Here is a 16,395-nt window from a genome sequence, read left to right as displayed (position 1 = left end):
ATTTTAGAGATGAAGGGAGAGGGAGAGAGAGCTAGAAACATCAATGATGAGAGAATCATTGATCAGCTGCCTCCTGCACACCTCCTACTGGGGATTGAGCCCACAACCCAGACATGTGCCCTTGGCTGGAATCGAACGTGAGACCCTTCAGTCCGCAGGCCAACGCTCTATCCATTGAGCCAAACCAGCTAGGGCCACATGCTTCTTCTTCTTCTTCTTTTTTTAAAATATATCTTTTATTGATTTTTTACAGAGTGGAAGGGAGAGGGATAGAGAGTCAGAAACATCGATGAGAGAGAAACATCAATCAGCTGCCTCCTGCACACCTCCCATTGGGGATGTGTCCACAACTAAGGTACATGACTAAGGTACATGCCCTTGACCAGAATCGAACCTGGGACCTTTCAGTCCCCACGCTGATGCTCTATCCACTGAGCCAAACAGGTCAGGGCCACATGCTTCTTTTTTAGCTTCATACATCTATCGCAAACTTGGGTTCTTTGGGGTCATGTTGTTTGTTAGTTCATAGAGGATATGTGCTCTGCCCACCTGCTGTTAGATTGTTTAGCTCCTAAATCATGCAAAACTGCTAACTTGTCAAATCCCCTTTCTAAAGCTCCTGGAGGGTCTGAGAAGAATGTAGGGGCTCTCACAGGCACATTCAGCAATTAATAATAACCAACACTTATTCATGTTTACTAATTGCCAGGTCCTGAACAAAATACACTACACGTATCAACTCATTAAATCCTCAGGACAGCTATTACCCCCCTGAACAGATGAAGACGTATAGAGATCACTCTGCTCATAAGTGGTGCAGCCAGTATTCAAACGCAGCCTGAGCTGAGTCCATACTTTTAACTCCGACACTAAATCCTTTATGGGTAACCAAAAGTCTCTTGCTATAATATACATCCACTTCCTTTCTTTCTAACCTGCGTAGGAAGATAGGATTAAAGGAGTGAGAAAATAATAGAGGAGTTATTATACTTCTAGTCACGCAGTGATGGCGAACCTATGACACGCGTGTCAGAGGTGACATGCGAACTCTTTTTTTGGTTGATTTTTCTTTGTTAAATGGCATTTAAATATATAAAATAAATATCAAAAATATAAGTCTTTGTTTTACTATGGTTGCAAATATCAAAAAATTTCTATATGTGACACGGCACCAGAGTTAAGTTAGGGTTTTTCAAAATGCTGCCACGCCGAGCTCAAAAGGTTCGCCATCACTAAAATCTAGTGTGAGCCAGGTATCATGATAGGTGGACAATGCTTCATTAAAATAATTCTTGCAATGAGACTATGAAGCAGGAAGTATTAACTCCATTTTAAAGAATGTGGCTCCTAAAGTTGTGAAGTATTCAAGGTTTAACTTGCCGTTATTGGCAGAGTTGGAAGGGAAACCAGGTTTCCTGACTTTCAAGGAAGTGCTCTTTAAAGGAAATTGAACACAAAACATGGATAGAGACTGTGTGGAGGGGAAAGAGACATTTGAATGATTACTTAAGAAACGTGTTAATGCAGTGTAACGTATATGATTGTTTAACCACTACATTGTAACCTGAAACTAATACAAATTCATGTCGAATGTAAACTGTAATTGAAAAATAAGGTTTAAAAATATGAAAAAAAATGTTGGCAGCTAGGGGAAAAAGATATGTGTTCATGTAAACTGAATAATGGTGAGATAATGTAAAAAATGCTACTCTAAGAACATCCATAGAGGAATTGTTAATTAAATAAAGGAGCCCTGTCTTGGCCTGGAATTAAACCCGCGAATTCACCCGGAGGCAAGAGAGAGGGGGCGCCAGCTGTCCAGAAGAACCAGGGAACCCGCTCCACAGACGGGCTCGGCCCCCTTTTCTACCCTCACACTCCAATTGGCTAATTTTCCTCGGCCCCGCCTCCTCGTCAGGGTGGACCATTAAGCAGAAGCCAAGCCAATCGGGTGCCAGGTCCACGAGTCCCTCCTGAAGGCCCCTGGACAAGGGCGACCAGATTTACTCTCGCCTGTGATTGGCCAGGCGGCAGCATGGGGTCCGCCTCCTCCTCCTCCAGATTGGTCAGTGGTCCGTAATCTCCTGACCCTCCTTCCAGCCCCCGCCCGGACTTCCCGCGGGCGGCCGGGCCTCCGCGGGAGTGGGCCCCGCCCCCTTGTGACAGCCGGGAATTGGCGGCAGCGTGCAGCCATTTCCGGTTTCGGGGAGGTGGGTGGGGTGCGGAGCGGGACTTGGAGCCGCCGCCGCTTCGGCCACCGCCTACAGAGTCTGTCTTGCGCCTGGTGCTGCCTGGACCATGCGGCCGGAGCCAGGAGGCTGCTGCTGCCGTCGCCCGCTGCGGGCGAACGGCTGCGTGGCGAACGGGCAGGTGCGGAACGGGTACGTGAGGAGCAGCGCCGCTGCCGCCGCTGCCGCAGCCGGCCAGGTACGGTGGGAGCGGGCGGCCGGGCCGGAGCTGTGGGCCGGGACCCCGCGAGCTGGCACCCGCGCGGAGCCGGCGGCCGGGCGGGGCGAGGTCGCGGTGACCGTCCGCCTGGCGCGCGTCCGGCGCGGCTCAGGTGTGTGCTGGCGGCCGTTCCTGGCGCTGGCCGGGCCTGTCCGGAGCTGGAGCCTCAAGGGCGGCACGGGGGCTCCCCCGTCTCTCCTCGCTCGAGGTCCTCCTCAACTGTGCCTGGAGGTGTGGGGTGTGCTTCAAGTCCGGGTACTTTCCTCTCTACGTTTGGGCCAGAAATGTGGGCCGCCGAGCAGCGGAGGCAGGGGGTGACTCCTCGGACCCTGGAGGAACCGCTTAGGGGCTCTTGATTCTCCCGAGGCGCCTTCCTCATGCCCTCGAGATGGAGGCTTCCTCTTGGAGCCCTGAAGCCCTCCTAGGAAGACCATCCTGGGGTTCTCGGGAGGCAAAGAAAGTTAAGAGGCGGTACCAGGCGGAAACGAAATTAGTCACTTCCTACCACATACCCTACCCCTTCGGCAAGCAAGACATTGGACCACCCACCTGCAAGTAAACGCGGTCGGGTGCCTCGAGAGCCTTAAGCTCATAGCCCGTGGTGAGACCTCATCCCCGATCCAGGTTGAGGTAGGTGGTCCCCTGGGCCCTTTGAACAACAGTTCTGTCACCCAAGGGGGTTATTTAACCTGGCGATGACTTGTGATGACTCCATACGAATTAACCGAGGCTGAATCACCAAGCAAATCCAGGCAGTTCTGAAATATCTTGAAAAGTTCTCAGTTCAAGACTAATTATTAACCTTCCAATTCTCTGGATTGGCATAGTCTGCTGAAATGTGCTTTTAAAGACAAACTGATTAAAAGGATGCAAGATCCGTGTTGCTGGAAGAGAGTGCTGTGATATTTGCAACTGTCTTTCATACTTAAAAGTCATGTTCAGATATTTAGGAAAACTTTTCCACCCCCAAAGGTAATCTGTTCCCTGTATTTGGCTTGTGACTGTGGTTTAATTTGGCTTTAACATAAATATCTGGCAGGCTCCTCCCCCAGTCAGTAGATATTCTAGATAGGCCTGTTGCTGTTTGGTGTGAAACAGAAAATAAAACATTTCTCCAGGTCATGCTGAGAGAAGAAGACTATAAGAGTTGGGGAGAGGAAATAACATACAAGAGACTTGACCTCCCTAGAATTTATAAGGCATAAGGCAGTATAGTACTAAATTCAAAAGATTTGTTGTCATTTTTTAAAATAATTAATTGTGTGAGAGAGGAAATGATAAGAGTGGGCTCATTATAAGCAGTGGGAGGAATTGTTTTCCTAGTCATGGCTAATAAGACAAAATTGTGGTATAGAATATAACAGGGAAATCTCACAGGAGGAGTCAGAAAATACATTGCAGGTGAATGAGTGGATTATTTATTATTTATTTATTTATCGATTAGTTTGTCGTCCCACCTCTTTATGCATTCATTGGTTGATTCTTGTACGTGCCCTACCTGGGGCTTGAACCCACAACCTTGGGTGTATTGGAACGATGCTCTAACCAACTGAGCTACCCAGCCATGGCCCAGTGGGTTATTTAAAAGGGAAAAGGAAATCAAGAGAAAGGTATTCAGATTTTCGAGGTGTTTTGTGTTTAAGTGCTCTTTTCACTTAACATAGGAGCTATGTTCTGATTTAGTAGTAAATTAAATTTCTGCCTCCCATAATTACTAACAGCTGAGCATTAGTAAGCATAATGTTTCTTCAGAATTCACGACCAATATGATGATGAAATAGCAAGTTGTTAAAATGAAACTTAAAAACCTGCCTGACTTTTCCTAGTACATTTTAGGGGAAAATTCCTCTCAAAGCACTATGGTGGTATTTGGAAGAATGCGATAATGGAATACGCTAAACAATGTTTAGGGCTGCTTCTAGGAAGTCTTTCAGAAGTCTTTTTAAACAAAGAATTTAAGTATATTGCTTTGTACACGGACATGAGAATATTGTGTGAGTTTTTTTATTTCCTTTTAAGCAAAAGAGAGATTTTTGGTAACTTCATGAGAACAAGAATATCTTAAAAACACATTTTAGCCCGGTCAGCATGGCTCAGGGGTTGAGCATCAACCTGTGAACCAGGAGGTCACGGTTTGATCCCGGTCCGGGCACGTGACCAGGTTGTGGGCTCAATCTCCCAGTGGGGGACTTGCAGGAGGCAGCCGATCAGTGATTCCCATCATTGATGTTTCTCTCTCTCTCTCTCCCTCTCCCTCCCTCTCTGAAATCAATAAAAAATATATTAAAAAATATATATATTAGTTAATCCCCACCTGAGGATATTTTTCCATTGATATATATATATATTTTTTTTTAGAGAGAGTGGAAGGGAAGGGGGGGGGGGGGAGAGAGAGAGAGAGAGATTGATTTATGTGAGAGAGGCACATCAATTGGTTGCCTCCCACAGGTGCCCCAACTAGGGCCTGGGACTAAGCCTGCAACGGAAATACATGCCCTTGACTGGAATCGAACCTGGCACCCTTCAGTACACAGGCTGACACTCTATCCACTGAGCCAAACCAGGTAGGGCCTTAAAAATATTTAAGTTAGTTTTGTTTTTCTTAAAGTGATATGCTACTGCTCTAACTCCAATCAGCAGTTTCTGGGGGATATGTGTGCCATAAAAATACACATAAGGTGTTAAATGCTGGGGATGTCTGTAATACTTTCAGCAATAAAGATAAATTTTTAAAAAAAGATGTTATGTGCACAGGTGTGCATCATGCTCTTACTGTAAATTTATAGTATAACATGTTTTTAAACCCAAGGTATAAGTTCATTTCCTCACATATTCCTACATTTGTCTTTTATGAGCAGAGAGAAGTTAGAAACTTCTAAGATTTCTTTACATTCTCCAGAGTCTATGTTTCTGTGTTTGAAGGGATGAATGTGTAACTGAAACCCAAGGTGGGCTGCCTGCTGCCACAAAAACCAAACTCATTAGACAGATGCTGGTGAAAAAGAGGTTTTAATTCAAGTGCCAATTGCCTGAGGAGATGGGGGACTCTTGTTGCAAAGCCCATCTCAACGTCTAAGTGCAGGCAGAGTTTTTATAAGGAGGGAGAGGCAACGCAGAACAAAGAAATCAAGGGAAGGGGGTTGAAAAATTCTCTGTGTGCAGTCCAGCACAGTCCATTCTAATAAGACCTTCAAAACTGCTCAAGTGATAGTCTAGTGTGGATCATCCTGGTACTTTGTCTTCCTGGTTCTGCGTTTGAAGGTCAGCAAATCTCCTGGAACTGGGATGACTGAAGGTCGGAGTTGGTAACTTCTGAAGTTAGTTCCTAGGATTCTTATACAAATGTACTGTTTATTTACAAGCTACATATTAGTCAGAATCAGCATTTACAGGAACAATATCAGAAAAATAGTGGGGTGGGTTACAAATGTACAGATGCTCAACTTACAATGGGGTCACCAGTTGACGTCACCCAGGGTTTTTTTTTGGTGATAGCTGTGAGATAATAGGAAATACAGGGTGTGGCAAAAATGTACATACACTTTGAATTATAAAGGCAGTGTTATTAAAATGCATTTCATTAACGTGTGTATACATTTTCTTGGGACACCATATATATCCTCCTATATAATAAAATGGAGTTAATGATTGATCATGCTTACGTACTGGCCAAATGGTGGAATGACCAGAACGACCAGTCGACCAGTCGCTGTGACGTGCACTGACCACCAGGGTGCAGATGCTTAACGCAGGAGCTGTCCCCTGGTGGTCAGTGTGCTACCACAGTGGGAGCACCGCTCAGCTGACTGGGATGAGTGGCTGCTCCTGCTGTGAACCCTGGGCCGATAGGCAGGGACCCGGGCTGCGATCATCGTCTCCTCACCCCAGGCTCCTCCTTGCTCCCTGCCACCTCTTCTGGATGCCCATAGGCCGTGCAGTGCTGCTGCCAGGCTTGCAGAGCTGATCCTGGAGGCTGGGAGGCGGATTCATGGCCACTGCAGGACTGAGGCCTACTCCACTGCTTCTCGGTGCTATTGTCCCTGGGCCCGGCGCTGACCAGGTCTCTTGGAGAGGCAAGTGCTCCGGCTCCACGGAAGATGCCAGACCAGGGAGCAGCTGCTCAGAGGGTGGGTCTACAGCCGCTCAGCTGACTGGGATGAGCCGCTCGCTCTCTCACAGCGGGCCCATCCCAGCAGGCTATGCTCCCCCACCAGTGCACGAATCCCATGCATCAGGCCTCTAGTGTATATACATAGATAGATAGATAGATAGATAGATAGATAGATAGATAGATAGATGATAGGTAGGTAGGTAGGTAGGTAGATAGATATAGATATAGATATAGATATAGATATAGATATAGATATAGATATAGATATAGATATATCTGTCTATATATCTATATCTATATATCTATATCTATCTCCGCTGTTTCTGGCACGGAATTCCTAAAACTTGTGTGATTTCCTAAGTGAGAAGTGTATTAAGAGCATGTTTTGTTCTAGTATTTGATCTTTGACCCTGATTCCTAACCACAGAGTACCTAAGTCTCTTGGAGTGTTCTGGGTGACCATGGTGTTCTTTGTTCTGTGAGGTGACTCTGGGTGGGCTCCTGGATAGGGGCTGGTCACCAGAAGGACCAAGCCATGACTAGAAGCTTGGAATGCTCAGCCCTACCTTCCATTTTCCAGAGAGGAAAGAGGGGCTGGAAATGGAGTTAATGATTGATCATGCCTACGTACTGAAGCCTCCTCCATAAAAGTTCCCATAAGTACGGGGTTCAGAGAGCTTCCGGGTTGCTGAACACATGGAGGTGCTGGGAAAGGGGCGTGCTCCTTCCCACACATCTTGCCTTCTCTTCAAACTAGATGTTCACCTGTATTTTTAATATCTTTTTATAATAAACTAGTAAACAGTAAATAAACAATTTTCCTGAGTTCTGTGAACTGCTCTAGCAAATTAATCAAACTGGAGGAGGGGATGGTGTGTACCTCCAATTTATAGTTGATCTTAAGAAGCACAGAGGACGATCTAGATTTGCCATTGGCGTCTGAAGTTGGGGGATGAGAGAGAGTCTTATGGGACTGAGCCCTTAACCAGTGGGATGTGATGATATCTCCAGGTGAATAGCATTAGACTTGAGTTAATTGTAAGACACTGAACTGTTGTCGAAGTGTTGCTTGCTGGTGTGGAAGCACACACGCTTATTGCTCCCATTCTGGTGTCAGAAGTGTTGTGATTGTGGTAACACATTAGTGGGAATAAATGAGAAACATCACAGGAGTGCTGGGTGTTAGGTTTTTTTCTTTACAGTAGCCATCCTCATGAGTGTAGACATTACTGTTTTGTTTTTTTAAATGTTTTTATTAGAGAGGAAGGGAGAGGGACAGAAGAAGAGAGAAACATCGATGTAAGAAACATTGACCCGCTGCCTCCTGCATGCCCCTCATCAGGGACTGAGCCCGAAACCGGTGACCTTTGGTGCACAGGATGACACTCAACTAACTGAGCCACATGGCCCAGGACAATATTACTGTATCACTGTTTTTTAATGATAACAGTAGACAGAGTTTTCACAAGGAAGGGTAGCAATAAAGCAGTAATTTTTCCTCCCTACCATTCAGAGGAATGAGAGGAGGGTCAGCCTTTATTGGAGGTAAAGAGTTCAATTAGCATTAGGGAAATTTTGAAAGAGAATTGGAAGCTTTGGCAAAATTAGAGCTGGAAGGACCTTTAGGGGGTTATGTAGTTCAGTCCCTTTATCTCTTTGTAGGACTTTATTAAAACTAATCTTAATAGATGATTCCATCCTATTTTTAAAGACCTCTGGAGGATTTGCAGGACATTTTCTCATCAGCATGTTACAGTATTCAGTGATCTTAATTTCCAAGAGTTGGGTGTGTTTTTTTAAAGCTCCTTGTTAATGGCACTTTTTTTTTTAGATCTTTAATTTCTTTATAGAACCTTGTGAGATGTTCCTTAATTAGTTAATAAGTATAGAAGGAAAAAAATTATCTGCTTTTGAGACAGTTTTGAACCTAACTTTATTTTCTTTAGTAGTAATTTTAATGAAATATTAGAAGGATGATAGCCTTTTAGCCACCAAAATAAATGAGATTCTAAAGGAGGAATTGGGGTACAAGTTATGTTCTTATTTAAATAATAAGCCAGGAGAAATAGGAAGAACAAAATGCTGGTCCTGCTACTTATATGGTTCTTAGAAGGCTACAAATGAATAACTAATGAAGGGTGGCTTACTAAATAGCTACTAGCTTTTGTTTCCACTTAATAGAAACCGTAACTCTGAAAATAAGTTATGAGACAAGAACAGGAGGAGTAGCTAGAATGTCCAGTATACCTGTTCAGGTTTCCCAGGGCCTGATGAGACACTGGAAGACCTAAGGCTTTGCAAAAATGTAACTGTTTACTACTTGTGGGACTGAATTATTGTTTCAAATGTTTTTGTTCCGACAGGAAGAGCATTTCTATCTGGATCTGAAAGATTCCAGAGTCATTTGAAGTATTCAGGAATTCTCTAATAAAAATTCTTGAGAGCCCTGACCGGTTTGGCTCAGTGGATAGAGCAACGGCCTGGGTACTGAAGGGTCCCAGGTTCGATTCCGGTCAAGGGCATGTACCTTGGTTGTGGACATATCCCCAGTGGGGGGTGTGCAGGAGGCAGCTGATTGATGTTTCTCTCTCATCGATGTTTCTGGCTCTCTATCCCTCTCCCTTCCTCTCTGTAGAAAATCAATAAAATATATTTTAAAGAAAATTCTTGATAAATGAGACCAGTAGTACGTTAGAACTTGAATATTCAGGGAAGACAGACTTGCCTGCTTTTTAAGGTTGGCCTAGGTGCCCTAGGAACTTCCTAGTGTTCTGAGCAAGATAGTTAATTGGTTGAGATTCAATTAGATTCATTTTTTGAAAGAAAGAAGCAGTGTTCATTGGCAGAATAGGCAATTGAAAGGGATGGGTAGAGGCTGTGTTTGCATTCTGAGTGGGTGTGCCTTCTTTGATTAAATACATGGTTTGTGGCCTCAAAAGTCAGTTGGCTTCTGAATAGCTTCTAAGAAGGCTTTAATAATGTAGTTTGTATTTTGTGACTGATTAAGCAAATAAGCCTTTTGCTCTTGACTCATTTAATTTCAGAAAATTTAGCTTATTTTTGTTGTCTTTAAGATTACCTTCAAGACCCATTATGAATGTTAAAGTGGGTATTTTTTTCTTGTATTTTAAAATAATTTTTGCTTCTGACTAGAAATAATGCACGTGTACCATAGAGCCCTAAATATTGGGATACCCCTGTGTTGGGGGTTCATTTTTAAATACGGTTTGTTGTAAATCAGTATGCTTTCTGAAATAAGCATGCAGTTCAGTAGAAAATGGGCAAAAGATAGGAATTGGCAATTCGCAGGCAAAAAAATTGAAAAATAAATATATGAATATGTTCATTCTCACTAGTTCTTGAGTTACTGTAAGTTAAAACAGTGAGATAATGTTTTCATCTTTTCCAATTTGAAAGCTATTAAAGTATGACAGTATTAAATGTTGACAAAATTTTAGCAATTGGAACGTGTATGTGGGTGCTCTTACTATAAAATGGTACAATTGCTTTGGAGAACAGTTTCTAGAAAAGTTGAGATATGCATATTTATAATGATTGTTCTACTAAGTCTCTATGTAGATATATATGATAGCAGAGGTTTTCAAATCTTTTTATTTCAACCCACACCAAGAAATAACATTTTTATATCACAACCCAGTGCACCCATAATGTATGTATATTTTATGTGCTTTACATATTTTATGTCCACATACATATGTAACTGAAAGAAAGGTTTCACAAATCAGTGTTTACCCATGCAACACTGATCATCTGATCGTCTTTATTCTGTACTACTCAATGAAAGTTTTGAACTGAAAGTTTAAAATACGCTGATCACAAACCAGTAAATTGACATCATGAACCACTGATTGGCTGTAACCCACAGTTTGAACACTGCTAGGGCTGCCATAACAAAGTACCACAGAATAGGTGTCTTAAACAAAAAAATGTGCTTTCTCATAGTTGTGGGGACTGTCTGAGAGAGGGTTTGGTCAAGGTTGGTTTCTTCTAATACCTCTCTCTTTGACTTGTAGTTGAGCCTCTTCTCCCTGGATCCTTACATGGTCTTCCCTCTGTTCCCAAATTGCTTCTTATAAGGACACTAGTCATTGGATTAGGACCTACCCTAATGACCTAATTTTAATGTGATTGTCTCTTTAAAAACCTTATCTCCAAATATAGTCACATTTTGATGTATTGGGGTTAGAACTTAAGCATATGGGGGGTCAGTCAGTTCAGCCCATATATTAATGTTTTCCCAACAGATTCTGCTCATGGCCACAGCAGACATATTTCAGAAAATATTTTAAAAATCAACAAGCCCAACTGGTGTGGCTCAGTGATTGAGCATTGACCTATGAACCAGGAGGTCAGGGCACATGCCAGGTTGTGGGCTCGATCCCCAGTGTGGGCGTGCAGGAGGCAGCCTATCAATGATTCTCATCATTGATGTTTCTCTCCCTCTCCCTTCCTCTCTGAAATCAATAAAAATATTTTTTAAATACATTTTTTAATTGACTTCAGAGAGGAAGGGAGAGGGAGATAGAAACATCAATGATGAGAGAGAATCATCACCCCACACTGGATATCAAGCCCGCACCCAAGCATGTGCCCCTGACCAGAATCGAGTCTGGGACCCTTCAGTCCTCAGGCTGACACGCTATCCACTGAGCCAAACTGGCTAGGGCAATAAAAATTTTTTTTTTAAGTCGTTTTATTTAAAAATATTTTTTTAAAAATCAGCAAAGACACTGTATGGCGTAGTCATACAATGTAATACTAGATAGCAGTGAAAAGTTGAATCATGTCTATATTATGAACTTGGGTAAATCTTAGGTACATACTGTTAAAAGTTGCAGAGAGATACATATAGAATAATGTGATTTTAAGGATTAAAAACATGCAGGACAATTATTCATGGCTATGTATTTATATAGTAAAGGTACTTTTAAAATTCATGGGAATGATAAACACCAAATTAAGGGTAGCATTTATACTTATAGCGAAGTGAAATAACACTTCCCCAGGGCAAATTTCTTAAAAGGACAAATTTCATGTGGCTCTCCCATACCTCCCTGACTTCATATCCTTCCAGGTCACTCCGCTCCAGCCAAGCTGGCCTTTCTGCTCTTCCCTGAACACATCAAGCATGCTTGCCTCAAGGCTTTTGTCCTTTTTATTTTGGTCTGAAAAATATTTTTTCCTTAGTTTGTTTCTCCAATCCATATAGGTCCCTTACATCCTTCAGACAGCTTATTCCTGTTTAAAATGCTCTTTTATTACTGTATTCTTCTAGTTATAGCATTTATAATTGCCTGATATTAAATTATGTATCTTTTTGCTTATTTATTGTCTGCCTCTCTCACCAGAATGTATGCATTTTAGTGCTCAGATAATGCCTAGCTTATAATAGGGGCTCAATGAGTATTAATGGAATAAATGAATGAGTAAAAGAATGAATGGTAACTTCAATGTTTTATTTAATGGAAAAATAAGATCTAAAGCATATAAGCTAGTTGTTAAATTTTGATAAATCTAGGTGTTGAGTATGTTTTTATCTATTTTAAAAAATTAATTATAGTATGGTATTTCATATGTGCTTGCTTGTTGATGAAAACCAGTTTCCCAAAATAATATTATAAACATACTAGAGGCCCGATGCATGAAATTTGTGCAAGGGGCTCGGCCCTTGCAGCCACAGAGGCTGTCTTGGCTCTCTCAGCCTCGGCTTCGTCTGGAAGGTCATTCGGCTGTCTGGTCTAATTAGCATATTATGCTTTTATTATTATACTAGTAGATAGGAGAAATAGGTTGTGCCAGTAAAGAAACTCATAGCATAACTTTTAGTGTTCTAGGTTTACAGGTGGTTAAAAATAATAGGGGCTTACTGAAAATTCTTACTAGGAAGGGTGACCGTTCATGAGGAGGAGTGGGAAGTGGTCAGTGACATTCCTAATAGTCTGGAAATGGCACGGACACACTCCAGTATATATAATCACCTTTCCGTTAGCTCTTCTAAGGAGCAGCATGGCCAGTAGTCACTTCTGCAGCACCCCTTCCAATAGTCTTACAAGGGGTGTAAGCTGTGAGATGCTGGTTGGTGCTTCAAAGGAAAGGAAACCTGTTAGCTTTGACTTTCTGCCTTGCCACCCTTTCTCACCTTGACTTGGAATGCCAAGAAACTGGGCTGAGAAACCTGGCCTGTGATCACTGATGAGACTGTAATAGAACTACCTGAGGAGACTCCTGCTGTATGTGCTAAAGGTAATTAATATCTTTACCTCCTACATAAGCATGGCTTGTGTATAGGCAAAGGAAGCAGTACATCTAAATTAGTTCTGGTTTCCTAAAAACAGACTTTTTTTTTTAACAGAGGAAACTCATATACCATCATTTATCTCCATTCTAGGATAGCTAGTAATATGAATAGCAAAAACTGCTAATTATCTGAATAGAAAAATTAAGCATGAAGGGTGAGTTTAAAATGAAATTCTAATATTAAGCCATTGATGATTTTAAAACAATCAGATTAAGTTGTAATATCTCTGATATAATCAAGGGAAATTTTGATTAATAGAAAATCTCAGGAATGAGATTAAGAAATGCCAATAAATGGAAAAGGTAACGACTTGGATTCTAGTCCCAACTTTGAATTTAACTTTTTTGTGACTAGACAAATTGCTTAATCTCCTTTCCTTGATATTGCCATTTCATGTGGAGAGGAAAAGTGAGCCAGCTTGAGAATCAGTTATAAAAAAAGGCTTCTCAAGTTGTGTACATTTTTCATTTAAATATAAATCCCTTTAGTAAGTATTCTTTAAAATAGTTTTTGTTATTCTCTTATCTCAAAAGTCATGTAGCATATTTGAAAGTAGCTAAAAAAATGGATCTTGAAAGTTCTCATCATAAGAAAAAAATATGTAACTATGTATGCATGATGTTATCTGGACTTTTGTGGTGATCATTTTGCAGTACAGTATGCGAATATATCAAATCATGAGTTATATACCTGAAACTAATATGTTGTTATATGTCAATTATACCTCAATAAAAAATACCCCACAAAAATGTTGATTTTTGCATCGTTTTGCTCTCTTAAAAAAACTGCAGACTTCTTGAAGACAAGGATTATCTTTTACTTGTATCAACTACAGAGCACAGTTCTTGACATATATAGAGAAATGAAATATTTTTGAATGAGTGAAAAAGAAAGATAATTATGATTTTGAGCTCCTTGATAAAATGAGACTCTGGGTTCCTAGGAGAGACTTTGATGTATGAAAATTATTTTTGCAGCTTGGGAAATGTTAAAAAATTAAATGGGAGGAATCTCTACCTCTTGGCATGTGAAATTAAAGGGAGGAAGGGAAGATCAAGTTGAGAGAGATTTCCCAAGGCTAGCAGTGCTGAAGTAGTGAGAGGTGAATGTGTAGACTACTGTACACTGTGCCTTCTCTCTTTTTCAGTCATATTCATATTCCCTCCCTGCCTACTCGCAAAGCAGAAGCTTTTGATTGCTGGACAGTATGAATAAAAGACCTCCAGAGACTAAAGTCAGTGTTTTGTTTTGTTTTTTCAGCTTTTGCCCTCTGAGGTAGATACAGTAAGGGGCTAAGCCAGCCGTGGGCAAACTACGGCCCTCGGGCCGGATTCGGCCCGTTTGAAATGAATAAAACTAAAAAAAAAAAAAGACCGTACCTTTTTATGTAATGATGTTTACTTTGAATTTATATTAGTTCACACAAACACTCCATCCATGCTTTTGTTCCGGCCCTCCGGTCCAGTTTAAGAACCCATTGTGGCCCTTGAGTCAAAAAGTTTGCCCACCCTTGGTAAGCACTGCTATCTAACCAGAGGTAGAACAGGGTGCGGCTGGGCTGAAGTTTTGGGTAGATTAATCTACTCTAGTGAGCACAGTGCCTCAAGGGTGGGATCCATTGTGTGTTTGTTGGGAGCCCTCCCTGTAGTATGTATGACTTTATTGCCTAAGCATTGTGAGATTGTGGTGAGTTTCAAGTCACCTTTCTAGTGCAGCCCTCTAGCTTCTCTAGAACTGTGTAAATGTCTTGTGCAGAAAATTGGCCATGTGTTTGGTGTTAATCTAGAATTCAGTCATACCAACTTGTACAGCTCTACCATAAGCTCCGCTGGTTTTTATTCCTCTTGGTAGAGTGTTTCTGCCTATGGCAAGCCCAATTATGATCAGTTTATGCTCAAACCCTGCAAATACCACTAGGAAAGAAAATGGCTAGCAATTTCAGCTTACCAAGAAAAGGCTCTTTCATCTTTGGAATTTTAGTTCATCATGTGCTCTTTACTTTGCATTGAAGACAACTCTACAGTGTTATTAAAATTGTTTCTTTTTCTGCCTTGCTGGTATTGCTCAGTGGTTGACTGTCAACCCATGAACTAAGAGGTCACGAGTTTGATTCCTGGGCAGGGCACAGGCCTTGATTCTGGCTCAATCCCTCGTAGGGAGTGTGTAGGAGGCAGCTGATCGATGTTTCTCTCTCATCGATGTTTCCATCTCTCTATCCCTTTCCCTTCCTCTCTCTCAAACCAATAAAAACCTATTTAAAAAAATGTTTCTTGTTTTGAGTAATCTGTAGTTTTATCTAGTTCTGTGTAAGTGATGGCTTGCCTCTAACTTTTAACTCCAACCTGGAAGCGGATGTCTCAATATTGGTTTTTGATTTTTTCAGTTTTGTTTATATAAGTGGCATAAAAATAAAGTTATCAAAACAAACTGATATTTACAGAGAACAAACTGATGGTTGCCAGATGGAAGGGGTATTGGGATGAGCGAAAAAGGTGAAAGGGATTAAGTATAAATTGCCAGTTGTAAAGAAAAGTACGGCATAGGGAATATAGTCAACTAGTGACCCAGTGCATGAGATTTGTGCACATTAAAAGGGAATTAACTAGAGGAAATATTTTAATATTGCTATTTGCCCTTTCTCTATAATAGAAGTGTCAGAGATGAAACAAAATTAGTAAGATGTATGTGAAAATCTTCCTCCTGTCAGAGTCTGGGCCGCGCCACGAGAATGAGAGTCAAGTCCCCGTCCACCCATGTGCGCCTTGAAATCACACCAGACCCAGACCCGGCCGGCCCCACCTCCATTGGGCTAGATCCAGACCTGGCTGGCCCCACCCCTGTCAAGCCCCGCCGAGTGGGGGGCACGGCCTCAGGTTGCCTGGCTTGGTGCTGGGGTGAGGTGCGTGGCCTGAGGTCCCCTGGCCAGGGGAGGGGGCATTCCTTGAGGTCCCCTGTCAAGCCCTGCCATTCAGGAGGCGGAGCCTGAGGTCCCCCAGCCTGGTGCAAGGGTGGGGGCATGCAGCCTGAGGTCCCCTGTCAAGCCCCACCAGTCGGGGGATGTGGCCTCAGGTCCCTGCTGATTGTTCGTTAAAGGCTCGTTATGGGAAGTCAGCCTCCACTATGGGCGCAGCCATCTTGTGTTACGGAATCCCTACCTCTGCTGTGGGTGCAGCCATCTTGACCATTATGGCATGATGGTCAATTTGCATATTTCCTCTTTATTAAATAGGCTAACATTGTGATTTTATATATATATATATATATATATATATATATATATATATATGATTTCAGAAGGTTACTAGATTTATCAGGTGATCACTTCATAAGGTATATAAATATCTAATTGCAATATTATATACCTGAACCTAATATAATACTGTATATCAATTGTAATTGAAAAATAAATTTATTTTTTTAATATATATTTTATTGATTTTTCACAGAGAGGAAGGGAGAGGGATAGAGAGTTAGAAACATCAATGAGAGAGGAACATCGATCAGCTGCCTCCTGCAC

General features: G+C 41.9%; 1 protein-coding gene across 7 annotated transcripts in view; it reads left to right on the top strand.

Moving 5' to 3' along the window:
• Positions 1 to 2,020: 2,020 nt before the first annotated feature.
• The window catches only part of SPTLC2 (serine palmitoyltransferase long chain base subunit 2), a 92,437-nt gene continuing 78,062 nt past the window's right edge, over positions 2,021 to 16,395 (top strand). For 2 of the 7 annotated variants that reach the window (XR_004968339.1, XM_036314170.1), the window contains exon 1: positions 2,186 to 2,427. Coding sequence is in view for 6 of the 7 variants with exons in the window: in XM_036314170.1 (XP_036170063.1) it covers positions 2,299 to 2,427 (129 nt within the window). In the remaining variant the exon portion in view is untranslated. Of the gene's footprint in view, positions 2,066 to 2,185; positions 2,428 to 6,411; positions 6,576 to 14,070; positions 14,113 to 16,395 lie in introns of those variants that run through there. The other 5 variants (XM_036314199.1, XM_036314215.1, XM_036314183.1 and 2 more) reach the window with 5 other exon arrangements.

The sequence above is a fragment of the Myotis myotis genome, unplaced genomic scaffold (genome assembly GCF_014108235.1).
Source record: "Myotis myotis isolate mMyoMyo1 unplaced genomic scaffold, mMyoMyo1.p scaffold_m19_p_1, whole genome shotgun sequence".
In the NCBI taxonomy this organism is placed as follows: domain Eukaryota; kingdom Metazoa; phylum Chordata; class Mammalia; order Chiroptera; family Vespertilionidae; genus Myotis; species Myotis myotis.
The sequence above is the reverse complement of the archived record's forward strand: the minus strand, read 5'-3'. Positions and strand labels throughout refer to the sequence as shown.